The sequence below is a fragment of the Urocitellus parryii genome, chromosome 11 (assembly GCF_045843805.1).
Source record: "Urocitellus parryii isolate mUroPar1 chromosome 11, mUroPar1.hap1, whole genome shotgun sequence".
Taxonomy (NCBI): Eukaryota; Metazoa; Chordata; class Mammalia; order Rodentia; family Sciuridae; genus Urocitellus; species Urocitellus parryii.
Window position 1 is genome coordinate 119,989,588 of NC_135541.1, and position 21,628 is coordinate 120,011,215.

At 52.5% G+C, this 21,628-nt stretch overlaps 1 protein-coding gene across 1 annotated transcript; it reads left to right on the forward strand.

Annotated features, from left to right (window-relative positions):
- Positions 1–14,406: 14,406 nt before the first annotated feature.
- Etv3l (ETS variant transcription factor 3 like) lies at positions 14,407–21,204 on the forward strand. The gene is made up of 5 exons (XM_026405089.1): positions 14,407–14,467; positions 14,560–14,797; positions 15,027–15,216; positions 15,588–15,708; positions 20,732–21,204. The coding sequence occupies exons 1-5, from the start codon at positions 14,407–14,409 to the stop codon at positions 21,202–21,204; spliced, it is 1,083 nt and encodes a 360-aa protein (XP_026260874.1).
- The last annotated feature ends 424 nt before the right edge of the window (positions 21,205–21,628 follow it).

Genomic DNA, 21,628 nt, shown 5'->3' on the forward strand with positions numbered 1-21,628 from the left:
AACTTGGAGCCTCTGAATTCTCCTTTTCTGAGAAATCCTGCCTGGATCCAGGTGGTGGAAATACGCACCCATCCCAGATGCTCACAGGTCAAAAAAAATAAATAAATGAAAGGAGGGGAACTAGAGCCCCTGGGTGACCCCAAACTTCAGAAAACTAGAGCCTCAGCCTCCGTCTGCCTCTGCTGACCGCCTCACCCATCCTGCTTCCTGAACTGCAAGCCTTGAGCCCCCAATTACTACACCAGGCTCTGGGTGTACCTCTTTTTTTGTACCCCCACCCCTTTCTTTTTTGGTACCAGGGATTGAATCCAGGAGTGCTTAACCACTGAGCCACACCCCTAGCCCCCCCTTTTTTTTTTTGGTACATATTTTATTTTGAAGCTGTGGATATAGCTCAGTTGGTAGAGTGCTTGCTTAGCATGCACAAGGACCTGGGTTCAATTCCCAGCACCACCATATTTTATTTTGAGACTGAGTTGCTCAGGGCCTCACTAAGTTACTGAGGCTGGTTTTGAACTTGCGAACCTCTTGCCTCAGCTTCCCGAGTGGCTGGGATACAGGCGTGAGCCACCATGCCTGGCCTGGGCGTCCCTCCTTTAGGCCTTCGGAGCCTTGCGTTTGTCCCTCTTACTGCTCTTCCAGTGCCTGTTAAACGGTGAAGGCAGCTGGCCCCCTCTAGTCCATGTGTCCTTCCTGCCCACTCTCATCACATTCCCCCTTCCCTGTCACTCCCCACAAGTCCTAGTGGCCTAATCCCCACCCTCTAGTGCTGAGGCAGCACACCTGGGCTCCAGGTAGAGAAATGGGAATTAGGGAAGGACACTCAGCCCCTCCCCACAGAGCCCCCAGGTCAAAGGAACCCCCAATCTGGCTCCTGGCTCCCTGAAGCCCCCAGTGTGAGGGAAAAGACCCGTCTAAGATCAGGCAAGAACCCACACAAAAGACAGAAAAAGGTACAGTCACAGTGGCACGTGCCCTAGTCCCAGTGACTTGGGGGGTTGAGGCAGGAAGATGGCAAATTTGAGGCGAGCCTCAGCAAATTAGTGAGACCGTGTCTAAAAATATTTTTTTTTTTTAAAGAAAGAGTGAGAGTGAGAGACAGAATTTTTTTTAATATTTATTTTTTAGTTTTCGGCGGACACAACATCTTTGTTGGTATGTGGTGCTGAGGATCGAACCCGGGCCTCACGCATGCTAGGCAAGCGTGCTACTGCTTGAGCCACATCCCCAGCCCCTCTAAAAATATTTAAAAAAAAAAAATAGAAAGGGCTGAGAGTGTCTCGTGGGGTAAAGCAACCCCAAGTTGGATCTTCAGTTCCAAAATAAACAGGAGACAGACTAAGCCCAAAGGGAAAGCGAGCGGCTGGGGACCCTGACAGGAGTCAGTTCTCTCCATCTTCAAGAGCTCAGCCCTGGGAGAGCTCACTGGCCACAGCTCAGAAGACCGTAGGATACATTCCGAAATGGTCATTCTCAGACGGAACCACCCTGACGCCAGGATAGCAGGGCCCCAGCCCAGGGGCAGTGAAGAGCAGGTACCCACCAAGAGCCAGGTCCTTTCGTCTAGACCACACTCTGTGTCCCTAGTACCCTACCATTCCCCACCCAAACAAAGGAGTCCCTGCCAAGCTGGGCCTCCAACTTGGGATCCCCCTGCCTCAGCCTCCCACGCAGCTGGGATTACAAATGCAGGCCACTGAGCCTGGCCTTCTCTTGGAGTTTCAAGACTCCAGGAGATTATAACCCAGCTCTCTCTCCCCAAAGCCTCCTGACCTGCCCCCCCCCAAGCCCATGCCCATTACCCAGGAGCATCCCAGGCCCCACCCTGTCCCCCTGGAGGAATGGAGTCTACCAGGTGAGAGAGGGAATGATTTAAAGCCAGCATCGAACCCTTGGCACTAAAGAAGTCCTCATGCTGAAGGAGGCAGAGAGCACAGCATAGGATGGACACGAGAGGGGAGCCCCCCTGCGCCCTCTATATGTGTATACCCATGGGCCTGAGCAAGCAGGCAACTCTCTCTGCCCTTGTTCCCACAGGACCCAGCAGAAATCTCTAGGGTTTTCCAAAGCAGGAACAACCCATCCCTTCTTCTTTCTTTATTAGCTTCCAGAGTCCTCCCTCTGTGCTCTAGGGAAATTCCTCCTTTAATCTAGCTAGCAATCCTCCCACTGCTCCCAGGGTCTTTCCCCAGCCCAGGGTTCTCTTCCATGTCAATGCCTTGATCTTCCCATCTTCTCTGACTCTCCACTCCCCAACCTTCTCCCTCCTTTTAGCAGCTCCTATGTGAAGAGGGAGACAAAGCCAGGCGCAGTGGCGCACACACAGACACCCACGAGCAGCCTCCCAAGAAAGCACAGCCCACACACTCAGAGCAGACACCCACAGAATCGTGCACCCTCACATTCACATGCACACCCAGGCTCACACACCCACGTCAGCACACACAGTCCCCTCACATCACGCACTGGAAACACAAAACCTGACACACACACACTCCTACGCAGGAAAACACAGTCACAGGCACAGAAAAATGTGCACTGGCTGCGCGAATCCTGAGATGCTCCATGCACACCCACGAGCAGAGACAGATACACATTCAGACGCCCACGGAGACACAAACACGGCAGTGTCATCCTGGAGCCAGGAGCACAAAGATGCCTTCTGCGCACCCGGGCACCCAGGTGGGAGCTGATCAAAGCTCCAGGGCTCCTCCCTGTCCCGCTGGGGACTTGGGAACACCCTTAGGGTTTGGGGCGAGGACAAAGGGCTGGAGATCCCAGGCCACAGGCAGCAGCCGGATCCCGGAGAGCCAGGCAGGGAGCCGTCCACCCACCGTCCCCCGCGGGCCCTGCCCAGGTCCTGGGACTGTCCTGACAGCGGACAGCGGACAGGCGGTGGCCGGGGCCTCGCTCCCCTCGTGGGCCGGGCGGGAGGGGCGGAGAAGTGTGAGCGAAATGGGTTTATTACTAGGAGTCTGTTGCCTCGATTGGTATCGATCCCCGCATGTCACCTTCCATTGCCGCTAATGGGACATGAAGAGTCTCCACGACACCACAGCCACGGGCTCCACACCGTAGCCTCCCCTCCCCCAGCCTCCCGACCTGCTTCCGGAGGCGGCTTCCAGGGCGGCCTTGGCCACGGCTGCGTCCTCCCCATCCTCTCCCCATCCTCCTGGGGTGCCTCCTCAACTCCTTCTCCCCGTTCTTTGTCTCAAGTCGGATTTCCTCTTCCTCCCAGTGTTTGCCTGGCACCTCCTTTCTATTTCCCCTCTCTGGCCACCTAGAGACCTTATCCCTCTATTCAGGGGCAGCACCCCCCATCTAGTGGGGTCACCCCCACTCCCCTCCCCACTCTGAAAGGGGCCATCCTGTCTGGGATATAAGGCCCCTTTTCCTCAGCAGGTTTATAACCTTTTCCTGGTTATAAACAGGCCTTTGGGTCAGGCACAGCGGCACACATCTGTAATCCCAGCACTCCAGGAGGCTGAGGCAGGAGGATCCAGTTCAAGGCCAGACTCAGCAACTTAATGAGGCCCTGACTCAAAATAAAAAATAAAAAGGGCTGGGGATGTAGCTCAGTGGCAAGATGCCCCTGGTTCAGTCCCCAGTACTGCAAAAATAATTAAATAAATAAACAATCTGCCACAATTAGACTGGTCAGGCCTTCCGGAAACTGGTCAGGTCCCCCAAACTTCACACCACTGGTGGCCATGACCGCTGGCCAGCTAGAGAGGGAGAGACAAGCCTAGTTTTCCTGGCTCCTTCTTGTTCTATATCAGGGGTAAAGAGGGCATCACCCTCACCTCTATCTACCCCACCCCTGTGCAGCTCTCCCCAAGATCTGAGCCCACCCTAGACTTCAGGCCCCACCGTGTATGTGTGTGTGTGTGTGTGTGTGTGTGTGTGTGTGTGTGTGTACATATGTGTGCACACACTGAGGATTGAATCTCCAGCAGGCAGGGTCTCACTAAGTTGCTGAGGCTGGCCTTGAACTTGCGATCTTCCTGCCTAGCTCCCTGAGTCTCTAGGATTACAGGCATGAGCTGCTATCCCTTTAGGTCCCCCTATTTTAATGTCAGCCACTATAGTTGAATCTTGAGAGGACCCATCCAGGGTGGTGGACCCTCATGCAAAGCCAACAGGCTCTGACCCAGCCTCTGCTGCTCTTCCCTGAGTGTGGGCACTAACTGGCGAATGGCGGGCTCACACAGGGCCTCCTTTGGTTTCCCCTGGGAGAAGCCTCGGGCTTGCCTGGACCTCTTGTTTGCTAAGCCCTGGAGGCCACAGCAGAGCCGATGAGAAGGGGCTGTTCCCGGGCTGGGGATGTGGCTCAAGCCGTAGCGTGCTCGCCTGGCATGCGTGCAGCCCGGGTTCAATCCTCAGCACCACATACCAACAGCTGTTCCCAATCTTCTGGTCCCTTCTTGACCCAAGTGGGTGCTGAGAGACATCCCCAAAGTGGCGAAGGCTGACTCCTGCCCCAGACAAAGATGGGTTCTCCATTCGCACCCTCTTGGCTAGAGCCAGCTCTGGCGCTGTGTCAGAGGAGTGAAGGAAGCTCCGTGGGGACAGCTAGTGGGCATGGAGTCAGGTTCTGCTGGCCTTGTTCTGGTTTTGCTGCACCAAGGACTGAACCCCAGGCCTCTCAGTGCTCGACCACCAAACTACAGCCCTAATCCTTTTTTGTAGGTACAAGGACTCACTAAATTGCCCGCCATCTTCCTGTTCTCCTCCTGCCTCTGCCTCCCCCAGGGCTGGGGTCACACCATGAACCACGGCGCCTGGCTGCACTGGGGTTTTGAAGGCCCTTGGAGTGGCTGGGGCATAGGAGGTGTCAGAGGCTGGGGTGCCTTTGGGTTTCCTTACTTAGAGACGCTGGGGGACACCGTGCAAGGCGGCGATGTGCACAGAGCTGCTGTCATTTAGAAGGGGTCTGTAGATCCCAACCTCCACCACCCTAAGGGTGCTAGCGCACCAGGGATCCAACTCAGGGGCACTCGACCCTGAGCCACATCCCCACCCTATTTTGTATTTTATTAGAGACAGGATCTCACTGAGCTGCTTAGTGCCTCACTTTTCCTTTTTTTTTTTTTTTAAGACAGAGAGAGAGAATTTTTTTAATAATTATTTTTCAGTTTTCGGCGGACACAACATCTTTGTTGGTATGTGGTGCTGAGGATCAAACCTGGGCTGCACGCATGCCAGGCGGGGGCACTACCGCTTGAGCCACATCCCCAGCCCCGCCTCACTTTTCCTGAGGCTGGCTTTGAACTCACTCCTGCCTCAGCCTCCCCAGCCACGGATCACAGGCCTGCGCCATTGCGCCAAGCAGGGCATTTGCTTTTAATTTCTTTCTCTTTCTTTTTTGATCTTTTGCAGTGCTGGGGATCAAACCCAGGGCCTTGCCCATGACGGTAAGTGCTCTACCATGAGCCACATCCACAGCTATTTGCTTTTATTTTGTTTTGTTTTGGGTACTGGGGATTGAACTCTGGGGCACTGACAGCCACATCCCCAGGCCTGTTTGTATTTTATTTAGAGACAGGGTCTCACTGAGTTGCTTAGTGCCTCGCTTTGCTGAGGCTGACTTTGAACTCGTGATCCTCCTGCCTCTGGATTTATTTTATTTTGTATTTGGTACCCGTGATCGAACCCAGAGGGGCTTTACCACTGAGCCACATCCCCAGCCCTTTTTATTTTTTATTTAGAGACAGGTCTCACTAGGTTGCTTACAGCCTCGCTAACTTGCTGAGGCTGGCTTCGGACCTGCAATCCTCCTGCCTCAGCCTCCCAAGTGGCTGGGATTACAGGCCAGGCGTGCACCATTGCCCCCAGCTCTGAAACTCAAGTCAACAAGCTGGGATAGGGTGACAGAGAGCAAGAGGCAGACAGGCTCTCCAGACAAGGAAATACCAAGGCACCTAAGAGAAGCACCCTGGACACTGCAAGCTAGCCTCTTGTTTGGGGCTGTCTTTCTGCTAGTGGCTTTCTTCGGGGGAAACCAAGTCGGCCTAGTCCTTGCCAACATCCTCTCTCCCCCTCCACCCAGCTCCCTGGCACCGTGATCCATGCCAACCCTCCATTTGCAGCCCCAGCCCCCTCCCCTGCCCCACGAGGACCCTCTCCATGGCCCCCAGCTCCATCTCTTCCATCAATCAGCCTCTCTCTCACCTTTCCATCATGTTAGCTTCGGTTGATTTAACCAGAAAACAACCCCCAGAATTTAATTCCATGGCCCTCCATTCCCATCTCGATCAGCTCAGGGCTGGGAGGGGCTGGTAATGAGTGGGGAGGGGGAGCGGTGGGAAACTCGGCCTCTCAGAGTCAGGGGAGAAAAAAGAAAATCATATTGATTCCCCCAATGACATCCATCAATCTTCTCCTCCCTGTGAGCTGTCGGAAGATTGCACACAGGTCTGGCAGGCTCCAGGGTGACTTGGTCCCCAGAACTTTAAAGGAGAGAGGCTCTGTCTTTGGCATCTACCCTCCTCCAGTTTCTCCTGAAAAACCTGTCCTGAGTTCAGTTACCTAAGTCCTCCATTCCCTCTCCAGGATATCCTGGAATCCTACCCCTTATCTTGTTCTTTAGCAGGCTATCTGATGCCCCTGTAGCCACATTCTCCTAGCTGGCTTATTGCTCGGTTGGAAGTTCTTCCTGCTGTCTAACTTCAAGTTGAATTCATAAGAAAAAGGAAAAGACACCAGGCATAGTGGCACACACCTGTAATCCCAGCAACTCAGCAGGCTGAGGCAGGAGGATGGCAAGTTTGAGGCCAGCCAGCCTCAGTGATTTAGCAAGATCCTGTCTCAAAATAGAAATTTTAAAAGGGTTGGGGTGTAACTCAGTGGAGCAGTTGCCTAGTATGTGCAAGACCCAGGATTCGATTCCCAGTACTGCTAAAGAAAAAGAAAAAGTAAAAAGAAAATTATTTCCTAAAACTCCAAGAGAATAGGCAGAATAAGTGCATAAAAATCCTTAGAAAAAGAGATTGAGTGAACTGTTGGTATTTGTTCGAGACCAAGAAGAAAAGTTATAAATTGTAAAGATCCAGAACCAATATGTGAGCAAAGCTGGGAGTCTAGGACTTAGAGGGAGAAGCCGGATGTGGTGGGGTGAAGTCAGAGGTTGTGAAGGCTGGTTGTTTTCCAGGTCGGGTCTGTATCTCCAACAAAGAGAAGGGTTGAAAGAGCAAAAGGTAGACAGCTAGAAGGACAGGTCTGCATTACTTCCAAGAGTTGAAGAAGAGGTGGGTCCCTCACCAGTCTTCCTCTTGGCCAAACACTGTAGGAGCCATCTGCTTCAGAAGAGGCTCTGGATGCAAAGGACCCAGAGAAAGACACTCCTCCCACCGCACCCCCACGGGTGGAGGCGCACGGGAGGGGGCGCAGGCCGGTGGTGCCGCTGGCCCCCGAAGGGTTAATGCTATTGTCTGAAAACCACAGCAGCTCCCCTGGGAGCTTGGAGATCCCGCTCTCATTTTAAGTAACCCTAACGCTGTGATGAGCGTGATGAGCGCGGGGTCGTCGCTGGGCGAGGAGTGCGCCAGAGGAGCTAGCTGCGCTGCGCTGCGCGCGGGGGACTTGGCTGCTGCACCTCGGTAAGGGACTGGCACCGTGTGCTCCCACCTCCACCCCCTGTGGAGCCAGTTGTGGGCAGTTGGGAAAGGGAAGCGTCAGGAGGTGGAGAGGCAGTGAAGCCTCCTGAGAGGTGGCGGGACTTCCCCATCCAGGTGTGGGACACGCAGTGCCAACCTGGGCACCTGCAGGAGAGCGTCTGTAGGGCAGCAGACCCAGCAGGCTCCTCTGCCCAGGTGGGCACAGCTCTCTGGACAGCCCGAGAGGGGTTGAGCTGGACTCTGGGGCTGAGGTGCATGATGGCCTTGGCGCCTCCCTGACCTGCCGTCTGCGCCCCAGCGCCAGCGCTGCCACCCCAGTGGGTCTGAAGTCAGGGCTGGCAATCAGCTGCTGGTTTCTACTGGGCAGAGGGAGGCAAGTGAAGCTGTGGGCATCACAACGTGGGGACCTGAGAAGCAGTGGTGGGCACCGGGGTACAAGGAGGAGGGTCATGTGCCCTCCTGGGCCAGGCAGGGTGACTCCAATGGAGGCCTCTGGTGGGATGAGGGGTGCTGCCCCACCTGCCTCCTCCCTTCCCAGACTCCTGGTTCTTCCCAAAGAACTAGAACCAAGAAGCTAGAAGTCTGAGAGTCCTCACTGGCTCCAGAGCCCTGGGACGGCGAGCGCAGAGGCAGGCTGGGGGCCCGGAGGGGGAGTCCTGCCTTCTCCCCACCCCTTCCCAACAGAAAGACTGTGGGTGCCCCTGCCCTCCCTTTTCTGGCCCTGCCCAAGGGCAGTGGGCCCCAGAGGGCACAGGGACCAGGACCTGTGGATGGAGCCTTGGTTGGGCCTGGCATTTGGGGAAAGTCTGGGGGCTGAGGATCGGGGTTGAGTCAGAGCTGTCAGAGGCTCCCAGCTGGTGAGGCCACCTCTGGTGCCCACTGCTGACGTCACGGCCTCTTTTTCCTGGCCCAGCTCTTGGGTAGGCACTTTCACTTCCTCTCTCCTAGCCTGGCTCCCGGCCACCTCAGCTCCTGGGCCGGGGATTTCTTGTCCTTGGGTGGGGACACTGAAGAGGGGGTTTACCCAGGGGCTCCCCAGGCAGGCTGACAGGAAAGCTCTGGAGGGAACCCATGCCCAGGTGTCCCTGGGGAAGGAAGCTGGAGGGATTCGGGGCGTGGGGACGTGAGGCTGTAAAAGTCCAGGAGCCACAAGCTGGGGCTACAGTCAGCTTCCAGTTCTGAAGCAAGGGTGAGAGACAGGGAGGCAAGAACACAGAGAGTGACAAGGAGAGGCCGTGACAGAGACAGGGCTGAGTGATAAGACAGAGATCACCCTGGAAAAGAGGGAAACGGGCATCCCAGGGGAGGTCAGACGGAGATGGCCACCAAGAAAGACAGGAAAAGACACAACAGGGAAGAGAGAAAAGAGGGGAAAGGTACAGCATGCCAGTTATGGTGGCACACACCTCCCATCCTAGTGATTCGGGAGGCTGAGGCAGGAGGATCACAAGTTCCAGGCCAGCCTCAGCAACTTAGCAAGACCCTATCTCAAAATTTTAAAAATTAAATAAAAAGGGTTGGGGATGTGGCTCAGTGGTAAGTGCCCCTGGTTCAATCACGGGTCCTGGGAGGAGGGAGAACGTGCCATAAATGGATGGTGGCAGAGGAGGAAGACCAAGGAAACTTGGAGGATGGGGAGTAGCAGGAAGGACGAGGAGAGAGGCATCATGCAGGAGCAAATGAGCAGAAGACAAAGGCCGCATGCCACAGACCAGCAGGGGTCAGACACAGGCTTGCATCCCAGCCTGGAAGCCTGTTGCTGGGTAGCCCACGTCCCATTCCCCTAAATCTGAGGTCCCTTAGGGTGTGTGTGAGGTCAGTGACTTTCCCCCTGACCTTCGACTGCCCGCGTGACTGCTCCCCAGGTTGGAAGTCTGGGTTTGGATTTCTGTTCCCGGGAGTCACATAAACCTTTTAAATCCCAGGCCCCTAGGGACCAGGGACAAGAGCAGCAAGGGGCAGGTTGGGAGCAGGGACTGCGCCAAGATCTGGGTCTAGGCAAGGGGACTGGAGAGGGAGCCCGGAGGCAGCTCGGGCGAGGAGGGGAGAGGGTGGGCTGAGGCTGCTGGAGGAGCTGACTCCCATCCCCAGCAGGAGGGGCAGAGGTTCAAGGTGCCCCGGTCTCTGCCAGCATGTCCCTTGGTCAGGGAGGAAGGGAAAGGAGACTGAGGGGAGGCTGCCCCTTCCCTAAACTCCCCCAGGTACGGTGGCCTGCTTTGCCCTCCCAGCCCCCAGTTCTTCTTGCTCTCCTACCTAAGCAGCTTTACTTAATAGCATTAAGCAGGTCCCAGGACTCCCCACCCTCCACTTGGGGCCGAGATCAAGGGGAGAGACCAGAGGCTCCTAATCAGATTGGGGATTTGGCGGACGGGAGGGGGCTGTGCAGTTTGTTCAAAGCTAACAAGCATAAAATATCCCCTGGGGACTGCCACCGCTGTCTCTGAGGGGCTTCTTTCCCACCCTGATCCCTGGGGCTCATCTTTCACCCAGCCCCCAACCCCGGGCCATACTCGACCTTATCTGCATCACTATTTCTGTCTCCTCTCTGGTTCACTCTCCCTCTCGCTGATCCCGACGGTCGGCCTTTGTATTTATAAACAGTTCCATTTTCCCACTGAATCAATCAAGCAGTCCCTGGGAAGACTCGGGTTTTGTCCAATCGATCAGATTACATAGTCGATTCATTCCAGCTGCTTGGAAGGCCCCTAACCACAAAATGACTTTCCGTACCAGGTTTTGTTTGTTTGTTGTTTGCATACCTGTAACATTGGGCTTAAACACTCTTGGCTTTTTAAATATGTGTATTTGTGTATGATCCTGTCTTTCTTGTCCTCTCTGTCCATCTGGTTGGCTCTTCTCTGACTTCCTGGGATCTCTGTGAAATATTTTTCTGGCAAGGAAAAAAAAAAATGGACATTTAGGAACCTGGGAGACTCCACCTCACCTACTCACAGCACTTGATTTTGTAAATTCACATCATAGGGTGGGAGTGCAGTGCCTCCTTAGGGGCTCAGGGCCTCCCGCCAGCCTCACCTCTCTGCTCCCAAAGTTTCATCCTCAACTTTTCTGCCTTGATGGACTGATTGCAGCTCAGCTCAGAGTCAGACAGACCTGTTCCCATCCAGCTCCACCCCTTAGCCAGGATCTTATGCAAGTCTTTTAATCTCTTTGAGCCTTAATTTCCTCGGCTTGCAAAACGTAGCTAATAGCCACCTCCAAGGATTATTGTGAAGAATCAATGAAGTTCCACTTGAAAAAAAAAAAGTCAAGTCCAGTGTTAAGCGGGTGACAGAGGCCCAATTCATATTAATGACAATCTTGAAAAGGAAGAATTTGCTTCGGACATTTCCTTTGGCTCTTCAGACTTAGTCTCCAATGTTATCATCATTATTTATATTGCTTTTATTAAATAATGATCTAAAACCTACATGTGTTGTAATGAACAGTTATATTAGCCAAGAGGATTAACCTTATTGTTATAATCAGAATGATGATGATGATGATGATGGTGATGATGACAGCAATTCCTTGCTGCTATAACCTTCCAGGAACCCAAAGTGCTTTAGACAAACCACGCTGGCCATTCAAGATTGGGTTACAGTCCTTTTTGATTTATAGTTCTTAATACTCGTCCTCCTCTCAGGCCACTGCAAGGGTGTTGCTGGGGGGTGGCAGGGGCTGAAGAAGCTTTGTGTGATTAATCCACAGCATAAGGGGGAAGGAGCCCCAGGGCCTAGAGGACCAGGAGGAGGGGACAGAGTGGGAATGAAAGGACTGGGTGCAGTAGCACACGTTTGTAATCCCAGAGACTAAGGAGGTTGATTCAGGAGGATCATCAGTTTGAGGCCAGCCTCAGCAATTTAGAGAGACCCTGTCTCAAAAATAAAGTAAAATACGAAATAGGGCTGCGGATGTAGCTCAGTGTTAGAGCTCCCCTGGGTTCAATCCCCAGTGCTGCAAAAAATTTAAAAAATTAAAAAGTAAGGCTTTCCATACACAGAGCTGGCAGGCTGCTGGAGGGCTGAGGATCCACAAGTGAGGCTTAACCCAGGAGAGGCTGGGAAGGTACCACTTCCTTTTTTGTTTGGCTGGCCTGGGGTTGTTGTTTTGTTTTTGTTTTGTACCAGGGATTGAACCCAGCAGCACTTAAGCACTAAGCCACATCCCCAGCACCCCCCAGCCTATATTTTGAGAGTCTCACTAAGTTGCTTAGGGTGTAACTAAATTTCGGAGACTGGCCTTGAACTTGTAATCCTCCTATCTCAGTGTCCTGGGATGCTGATATCATGGGTGTGCCCCAATGCACCAGGCTACCACTTTGTTTTGTGTTTACATTTCTGTTTTTGTTCCTTTTTAAAGAGCAGGGAAAGAGTATTGCAAGCCTACCTTGGCAGCTGAATCTTTTAAATCTTTTTTTTCTTGGGGTGGGGGTGCATACCAGGGATTGAACTCAGGGGCACTCAACCACTAAGCCACGTCCCCAGCCCTATTTCATATTTTATTTAGAGGCAGGGTCTCAATGAGTTGCTTAGCGCCTCACCATTGCCGAGACTGGCTTTGAACTCTCGATCCTCCTGCCTCAGCCTCCAGAGCCACTGGGGTTACAGGAGCGCACCACCGAGCACAGCTACATCTTGACTCAGTATTGCTTCCCACTCTTTCACTTAGCTGTACAGCTTTACAGAATGTGCTCGAATGTGCCCCCTGAGCCTATACCTTGTGTGAGGTCTCAGCCTATGTCAATTTCAGTCCCTTATGCAGGCACAGTGAGGGTCTCCAGTGGTGGGTTTAATTGTACTCTTCTTGCCAGATCCCAGATCTACCATGAGGTCCCAGATCCTCCAGACCTGGAAACACCACCAGATCTAACAGGCACCAGAGCAAGCTATAGAATTCCATCTGCTTCCTCCAGGGAACAGCCTTACCTCGAAACCTCTCACCTTTGCATAAACACATCCCATTTCCAGCCGAAGTTCCTAAAGTGAGACAGAAGCGCTCACTTTAGGACAAAAGAGGACTCCCCCCACCCCCAGTACCAGGGCTGTCTACCACTGAGCTACATCCCTAGCCCTATTTTTGAGACGGGGTCTCACTCACTTGTCCATCCTCCTGCCTCAGCCTCCAGAGAAGCTGGGATTACAGGTGGCAACACCACGCCCAGCTTCTTTAAAGTCTTCAGGCAACTGGGTCTAATAGAAAGTGCTGTGGAGTGGCGACTAATTCTCCAGGTGTCTTTGGTCAACTCACTTTCCCTCACTAAGCTCCTCTGGAATGTGGGGAGGTTGCTCCAGACACACCATCACGTCCTCCAGACCTGAGCGCCTAACAAATTCTAGTTGAGAATAAAGCGTCATCATCGGAGAGGAAACCCCAGAGGCCAGGTTGTGTAATCCTGGTTGCACGCAATCCTAAAAACACACAGGAATCTCCCCTGCCCCGACCACCCCGAAGCAGTCCCCACGTCCCCACGGCCACCTCTCCCATTCCTTCCCAGTCCTCTTGCACATTGTCTCATGTTTCACTAGTGACAGCAAAAACCAGTCTTGTACTGACATCCTTTGTTCCATATGGAAGGCTTTGCTTCAACATTTTCTATGATGATGATGATGATGATGTTGTTGTTGTTGTCCTGGGGATAAACCCAGAGTACTCTCCCACTGAGCTGTATCCCCAATCCTTTTCATTTATTTATTTATTTTTTAATTTGAAGATAGGGTCTTGCTAAGTTGCCCAGGATGGCCTTGAACTGGTGGTCCTCCTGCCTCCCGAGTCACTGGGATTACAGACATGTGCCACTGTGCCCTGCTTCCTTCAACAGTGATTGTCCTCCCTTCACCTACAAGTCTGACTCGCTGGGGCTCATTCCAAACTCCCCTCCCTACCCCACCCCTATCAGTTGAGAACCAGCAATCAATTTCCCCTCTTTTGTGCCCATGGTTATTTATTTATTCATTCATTTTTGGTACAGGGGATTCAACCCAGAGGTGCTCTACCACTGAGCTACAAACCCAGACTTTTTATTTTTTATTTTGAGATAGGATCTCGCTAAGTTGCCTAAACTGGCCTTGAATTTGCAATCCTCCTTCCTCAGCCTCCCAAGTTGCTGGAATTACAGGCATGCCCCATTGCAGCCAGCTCTCCCATGGTTCATTAATTCAATAAATAGTCTCAATACCTAGGGTGTCAGCAGTGAGCCAGACAGACAAGGTTCCCGACTTTTTGTAATCAACACTCTGAGGGAAAGCACACGCATTAAAAAATGATGCTGTTCATTTATTCTATTGTCATCATTTGTTGTACATCTATTGTGTGCCAGGCCCCTGGAACTCATTGGTGAAAATAACAAGCAAAAATCTTTGCTCATCTCAAATAAAACTGTTCCAAGTACTATTAAGGTACAGACAGATATGTGTACATGCTGCCTCCTCCCCATTCAAGGTTTAGAAAGAGTCAGCAATTAATCACATTTTCTCTTGTCTTCTCTTGGAGAAAACTCCAATCCTGTTAAGCCTAAGAAGAGATCCTCTGTTCCATGTCTAAATCCCCCCCGCCCCGTGGGGACAGGACACAGGAACTTTGCCTTCCTCTCTCTCTGTGTAAGTGGTTCAGCCCCGAGCCCAGTCCTGGGTCAGCCTCTGGGCAGCGAGGAGGTCCCCATAGGAGGCTGGGCCCTGCCCTGAGACTGGGAAGTTTCCTTCCTGACCCTCCATCCCTTCCTTTTCCCCTTCCTCTTAGTGGTGACCGTTTCCCCCCAGGTCCGGCCCCAGTCCTCTGACACCTGGAGGGGACCATGCACTGTGGCTGCCTGGCTGAGGGCATTCCGGCCACCCCTGGCAACTACTGGATCTCAGGTGAGCCTCTCTGAAGCTCTCCCATGCTCTCGCAGCGGCTTTGGGGGCCTCTGGAGAAGCAGGGCGCCCTCACTCTCACTTCCCCACCCCAGGCGTGGCCTTCCCTGACTGGGCCTACAAAGCCGAGTCGTCCCCCGGCTCCCGGCAGATCCAGCTGTGGCACTTCATCCTGGAGCTGCTGCAGAAGGAAGAGTTCCGCCATGTCATCGCCTGGCAGCAGGGAGAGTATGGGGAGTTTGTCATCAAGGATCCCGATGAGGTGGCCCGCCTCTGGGGCCGCAGGAAATGCAAACCACAGATGAATTATGACAAGCTGAGCCGGGCCCTCAGGTGAGAGGCGGCGGCCAGCGCAACTGGAGTGTACAGAGTTCAAAGAAAAGGGCTGATTTCTGACACCCGGTTCTGTTCCCACTCCTCCCAGGCTTAGGAAATGTCCTTCCATGTGGGAAGAGGCCCAGGGTCCTCAAGACAGCAGGGTCAACTCTGCTGGCCCAGGGAGGGGGCTCTGACTCTGCCCCCTTCCCACTGAACCAACTCCTTGTCGACCTCCCTTCCCCAGGTATTACTACAACAAGAGGATCCTGCACAAGACCAAAGGGAAGAGGTTCACTTACAAGTTCAACTTCAGCAAGCTCATCATCGTCAACTGCCCTTTGTGGGGAGTGCGGGCACCGTCACCCCCACACCTGCTGCTGGGGGCTCCCCCCCTGGGTCGGCCAGCCCTGGTGCCCACGGGTGTGCAGAGTGAGGTAGGCATGAAGATGGCCCTTTCCAGAGCCCTACCAGGACCTGCCCCTGCCCAGGAAGCTCCTGTCCCTGCTCTCTGCCTTTGGGATCTCATTGGCCTCTGATGCTCTTCTTTTCCCACATCCTCGTCCCTGAGGACCCCAGGAGCAGGGGTATGTAACAGTCCATATGGTACACCCCTGGGAGAAAGGGTGACTTCTGTGACCGGTGTCACTCATTCCGTTGTGGAATTCCGTTGTGAGAAGTGATGGCTGTTAACCACCAGTATGGGGGTATTTCGGTTTTTGAACTGGGTGATGAGGTACAGGCATGTTCCAGAGGAACAGATGCCAGGGTGAGTCCACCCCCTCCCCTCCTTCTCCTCACCCCTCAGCTCCTGCACAACATGCTGTTTACCCACCGGGCCATGGCGGAGCAACTGGCTGGACTGCAGACCCCCCAGGGGCCACCAGAGGCTACTGGGGAGAAGAAGGGGAGTAGCAGCACCGTCCACCGTGAGTGCAGAGAACGGGTAGGGGCAGAGAAGGGGAGGGCCCTCCCGGCTGAGTACACGGCTAAGCAGGGTGAGACCAGGAAAAGCACTCAAGTCATTCACTCATTCACTCAACCAACATTGGTCAGGCACAGCTATTTACTAGGTGTGGGGACTCAGATATGAAAGATGACCCTCAAGAAACTCAGACCTGCCAGGCGTGGGGGCACACACCTCTAATCCCAAGGTAAGGGAGGCTGAGGCAGGAGGATCACGAATTCAGAGCAATTTAGCGAAGTTGCTTCAGCAACTTAGCGAAGCACTAAGCAACTCAGTGAGACACTGTCTCTAAATAAAATACAAAGAAATGGGGCTGGGGATGTGGCTCAGTGGTTAAGCACCTCTGGGTTCAATCCCTGAGGAAGGAAGGGAGGGAGGGAGGGAGGGAGGGAGGGAGGAAGAAACTGAGAGCCTAATGGGGAACAGAAAGGTGAGGACTGTCAGGGACCAGTTCTGAGATTCAGGCAAGAACAAGGTAATGGGGAGATACACAGGAGGAGATGGGGTTTCCTGGACAAGGCCACACCTCAGCAGGTGAAAAAAAGACGCCCTGGCAGAGGGAATAGAATTTGCAAAGTAAAAAGCAGTTGGCAAGGGCTGGGGTTGTGGCTCAGTGGCAGAATGCTTGGCTAGCATGCGTAAGGCACTGGGTTCAATCCCCAGCAACACATAAAAATGAATAAATAAACAAACAAAATAAAGGTATTGTGTGCATCTACAATAAAATATCTTTAAAGAAAGCAGTTGGCAAGCATAGCAAATCTGGCATCCTGCTAGTATCTTGCTGTGGTCAGAGTAAGTTATATGATGGGGTCGGAATAAGAAGGAGCAGCCAAAGACGGACTTGGCAAGGCAAACCGGTGTCTGCCCCAGAAGGCCTTAGAAACTATTCTAGGGCAGTTGGACTTTATCCTACGGGTAGGAGGGGGCCAGGAGGGAGAGCAAGTTCAGATACTGGGGAAGAGTACTGAGGATTGAACGCAGGGGGTACTCTACCAATAAACTACATCTCCAGTTCCATTTATTTATTTATTTATTTATTTATTTTTGAGACAGGGTCTCTCTAAGTTGCTGAGGCTGCCCTCAAACTTGCAATCCTCCCGTCTCAGCCTCCAGAGTTACTGGATTACAGGCATGTACCACCAGGGCCCGGCTCAGATTTTCATTTGATAAGAATTACAGGAGTTTCCCAACTTATAATGGTGTGACTTCAAACAGGGCAAAAAGTTATCTGCTATTCAGTATGGACCATGCTTGGAACTTTGGGTTTTGATCTTTGCCTGGGAGCCACAGCTGCGGATCGCCTACATGTCAGAAGGGGAAACCACCAATGCTCTACAGTGCCCCTTGTTGCTAAGCTAAGATATTCTGTAGGTTAGGTATATTACATACTCTTTTGACTTGCAATATTTTCAACTTACAATGGGTTTGTCCAGCACTTAACCCTACCGTAAGTGAAGGGATATCTCTGCTCTGTGTGTAGTTGGGACTGGAGGAGACACAAGACTGGCATTGAGAGGCTTTTGAAGATAATCCAGGCAGGAGACAGTGAGACCAAGACAAGAGCCAGGGGCTGAAGGAGGCGCCTCAGCTGAAGGCAGATGGAGAAGACACAGTTCACTCGCTGATTTACTCACTCATTCACTCGCTCCTTGCATCAGATGTTTAATAACTTTCTGTTTAGCGTGCCAGACACTGTCTTAGGGACTGGGGGTGCCTTTACAGGGCTTGTAAGCAAGAGGGGGTGCATACGTTCAATTACTAAGAGGTATGCAGTTATAACTGCTACGCGCTACCGAGGAGAAGTTGAGGGTGCCGAGGGCATCACACTTCCCCAACACAGTGACATAGGAGCTGAGACCCAAAGTGTGCATAGATGTCAGCTGAGCTCAGAGGGAGCAGGGAGATCAGGGCAAGCAGAGTGTGTAAAAGCCCTGGGACAGAAAGAGGAACCGGGAGAAGGCCAGTGGCTTGGCACTTGGGATGGTGTGGGAGAAGGTGAAAACAGACAGAAGCCAGTTAACTTTTTTTTTTTTTTTTTTTTTTTGGTACTGGGAATCAATCCAGGGGTGCTCTAGCCCTGGGCTACTTTCCCAGTCCTTTTTCATTTTTTACTTTGAGTCAGAATCTTGTTAATTTGCTAAGGCTGGCTTCACACTTGCAATTCTCCTGCCTCAACCTCCCAGGCTGATTAGCTCCTAGAACAACAAAATTAGATTTTCTATGGAGAAGATCACACAGATATTCAACCAATCCAAAGCTACTGTGCAGAGACCAGAGAACTACCCCTCCGCTCCACCTGGTTTCATGGAATAAGGATCCTCAGTGTTTGGCCTACTCCAGGTGCAGCTGGGGACCCAGACTCTGTGCCCCTGGGAGAACAGCTGAGGCTGCGGGTGTAGGGCAGCCCTGGGCAGGCTGGGACTCGCTAGGCCACCAGTCTGACAGCTTGGAACCGAACAGCACCTGAAGAGCCCTCCCTGTCTCTCCACCCCGCCCCCCGAAAGTGCCCTAGGCATAGAGTGTCCCTCCTTAGAAAACAATGAGGAAAAGAAAAGGGTTCCTTTCCTAAGCCCCAGCTTGGAGGGGACTCTTTCATATCTCTGCCCTCCTGGAGCACACAGGTCCTGCCCACACTTGACCCTGAAGGACACAACAGGTTTAGATCACCAGGAGGTTAGTGAAGGTTATCATCGGAATGCTCCATCTGAACTGGGATTCCCAACCCCGTGTCAGCCGGGCACATATCTGTAGACCCAGTGCCCTGGGGGGCTGAGGCAGGAGGATGGCAAGTTGCCAGGCCAGCAAGACCCTGTTTCAAAATAAAATAAAAAACGGGCCGGGGATGTGGCTCAGTGGTAGAGCACTTGTCTAGAGTGTACCAAGCCGGGTTTGATCCCCAGCACCATAAAACCACCCAGAACCCTGTGCCAATCATACCCCCAGCCTCACTCAAAGCACAGGATGCCAAGAGAGGAAGTTGCTTCTGGACAGGAGAGTGTGGGGACTGAGCTAGAGCCAGGAAGCTGCAGGGCTGGGTTGGGGAAGGGGTGGGAGAGGTATGGGAGGACCCTTAGAAACATCTCCCCTGGAGCCAGGCGCGGTGGCACACATTATAATCCCAGTGGCTCAGGAGGCTGAGATGGGAAGATCACAAGTTCAAAACCAACCTAAGCAACATAGCAAGACCCTGTTTCAAAAAAAAAAAAAAAAAATACCCACAAAAAAACAAATAAATAAATAAATAAGATAAAAAGACTAGGGATATAGCTCAGTGGTAAAACTTCCCTGGGTTCAATCCCAATACAAAAAAACAAAACAAAGAAACCTGTCCTCTGCCTGCTTGGCTGGAACACCCAGAGGAAACAGCCTTCCTGGGAAACAAGTCCCCACACCATCTAAGAACCCAAGACAAAGAACACTGGCCTAGTACATTATGTTTCTGTATGTATATAGATGACTATGACCAGTGTGATTCTGCAATCTGTACAATTAGAAAAATGAGAAATTATACCCAATGATTCAAATGTATGAATTGCCAAGATCATTGTAATGTCATGTGTAGCTAATAAAAAAATTAAATTAAAAAAAAAAAAGAACACTGGCCTACAAGAGGGTATACTCTGACAGGGGTCTCCTACATTTTCCCATGGAGGATCACTGATGCTTCATGATCTGACTTTATTATTAAATAATAATGAATTTGTCTTCCCCATTTTTATTCATTACACTCCCCTGCTGATGTGGCTACCTTGTTCCTATCCTCTTTAAGTTAAAAATGAGAAAAAATGTGGAGTTGCAGTCAGGCTACTTGAAATACAGAAAATGGTTTGGAGGTCTAGCTAATTAGGTCCAGGCTAGGCATCCCTAGCACAGGATCCTGGCAGATGGCAAGAGGAAAGAGGGCAGATTTGGAAGGAATGGGGTGAGGGCAGGGTTCTTGGAGGAGGAGAATTATGGGGCCCAGATGCAGACAGAGAAGAGGAAGCTGGGATTCACCCCTCATCCATCCTGGGCTCACAGACACGATCTCTGCAGTTCCCTTATTACCAGTGATGCTGCCTGATCTTAGCCAGGATAAGGGACTTTGCAGATGAAGAAAGAGGCTTTCAAATTTAAGCAACAAGCCCAAGACCACACCACAGATTCTTTGCCCAGCTAGTACTCGAGCTCTGCGCTGCAGGGACAGGGAGGGCAAAAGATGGATTCACTGCGTTTTGGCAAACAGCACCCTTTGCTTCTCTCAGTGTGTTTCGTTTTGTTTCTGGGATACAGGGGATGGAACCCGGGGTTCTACCAGTGACTGCCACCCCAGCTTTTGTATATTTCATTTTAAAGCAAGGTCTTGTTAAATTTGCCCAGCCTGGTCTCCAAAATAGCTGGGATTACAGCCTGTGCCACCACACCTGGTTCTCACCATGGTTTTACTGAGGCACTCGATGTGTGCTAGGCTGGGCTGGGTTCAGGAAAGAAAAAATAAATACACGTCGTGCCCACACTGAGCTGGGGCACAGACATTGCATACATAAGTACACAGATGACAGCATGATTCTAAGGAGCTAGGTGCCCCGAGTAGAGGTACAGAGAGTGAGGACTGCGGGCAGCCATGCTCCCACCGAGGCTGGGAGTCTTGGGAAGCCTCCCTCCCGGAGGAAAAGCCATTTAGTTTTTTTTTTTTTTTTTTTTTAAATTTTAATATTTTATTTTTTAGTTATCGGCGGACACAACATCTTTGTTGGTATGTGGTGCTGAGGATCGAACCTGGGCCGCACGCATGCCAGGCGAGCGCGCTACCGCTGAGCCACATCCCCAGCCCCAGGAAAAGCCATTTAGGATGAACCTGAACAAAAGCAAACAGGGGAGGAAAGGGGGTGGGGTCAGGGAGAGGCTTTGGAGCCAGAGGAGAAAGGAATGGGAAATGGGAGGAGTGAGTGGCATCTCCGAGAGGAAGGCGCCATTTTGACCCTTTCTCTTTCTTCCTCTAGGACTTGGTTCTGCCTTGGGCCCTTGCCGGCTGGGCCCTTGCTGCCACTTTGGGAACCCCCAAGGCGAGCTGCCCAGCCTTGCCACCTTCACCCCCGCTCTTCTGCCTCCTCTCCCTTCCAACTGGACTGGCCTCTCAGGGCCCTTCTCGACTCCTCTCTCCTCAGAGCAGCTGCTCCCAGGGACCCCCAAGCTAGACACCCTGCTTCCAGGACCCGGCTTCTCCCCAGGGTCCTGGCATTTTCCAGGGCTCCCCCTGTTGGCCGGGTTGGGCCAGGGCCCCGGTGAGCGACTCCTGTCGCTCAGGCCTGAGGGGCTGGAGGTAAAACCTGATGCTGTGGCAGGGGCCAAGGGCTGCCTGAACCCCAGGGAGGGCATCTCCTCAGAGACCCACAGACTCCAACCTGGGGAGGAAAACTCTGAGTCCCCCAATTTGGAAAACCTCAAGGTCGTGTGGGCCTTGGACCCTCCTTAATTGGAGAGGAAGATGTGAAGGGCAGCAGTCTGCAAACGCCATCTCTCCTCTTGCCCACCTTCCTCCTGGCTGGACACCAGCCAAAACTGCAAAAGAATTTGAAATTGGACCAAGAGAGGGGGCATGGCAGGAAGACACCAGTGTGGGGTGGGGAAAACAAGGCAGGGACCCTCTTCTCCCGCCAACTTGCTCATTAGACTAAGGAGACATTCAATCTCAATTTTCTTTGAGAGAAATGAGGTTAAGGTTTCCATCCTTTCAATCACTCCATGCCTGCCCCTGAGGGAGGAAATTAAGGACTGTGCTGGGGAGGGGCTGAGTCTCAGGTGACTCCTGTCTTCTCTGGGCTCTTCTCCCTGTCCAGGCCACGGTCCCCAGTCACTCTCCCACACCTCCATGCCCTTCTCTTCCATCCCTCTGATTT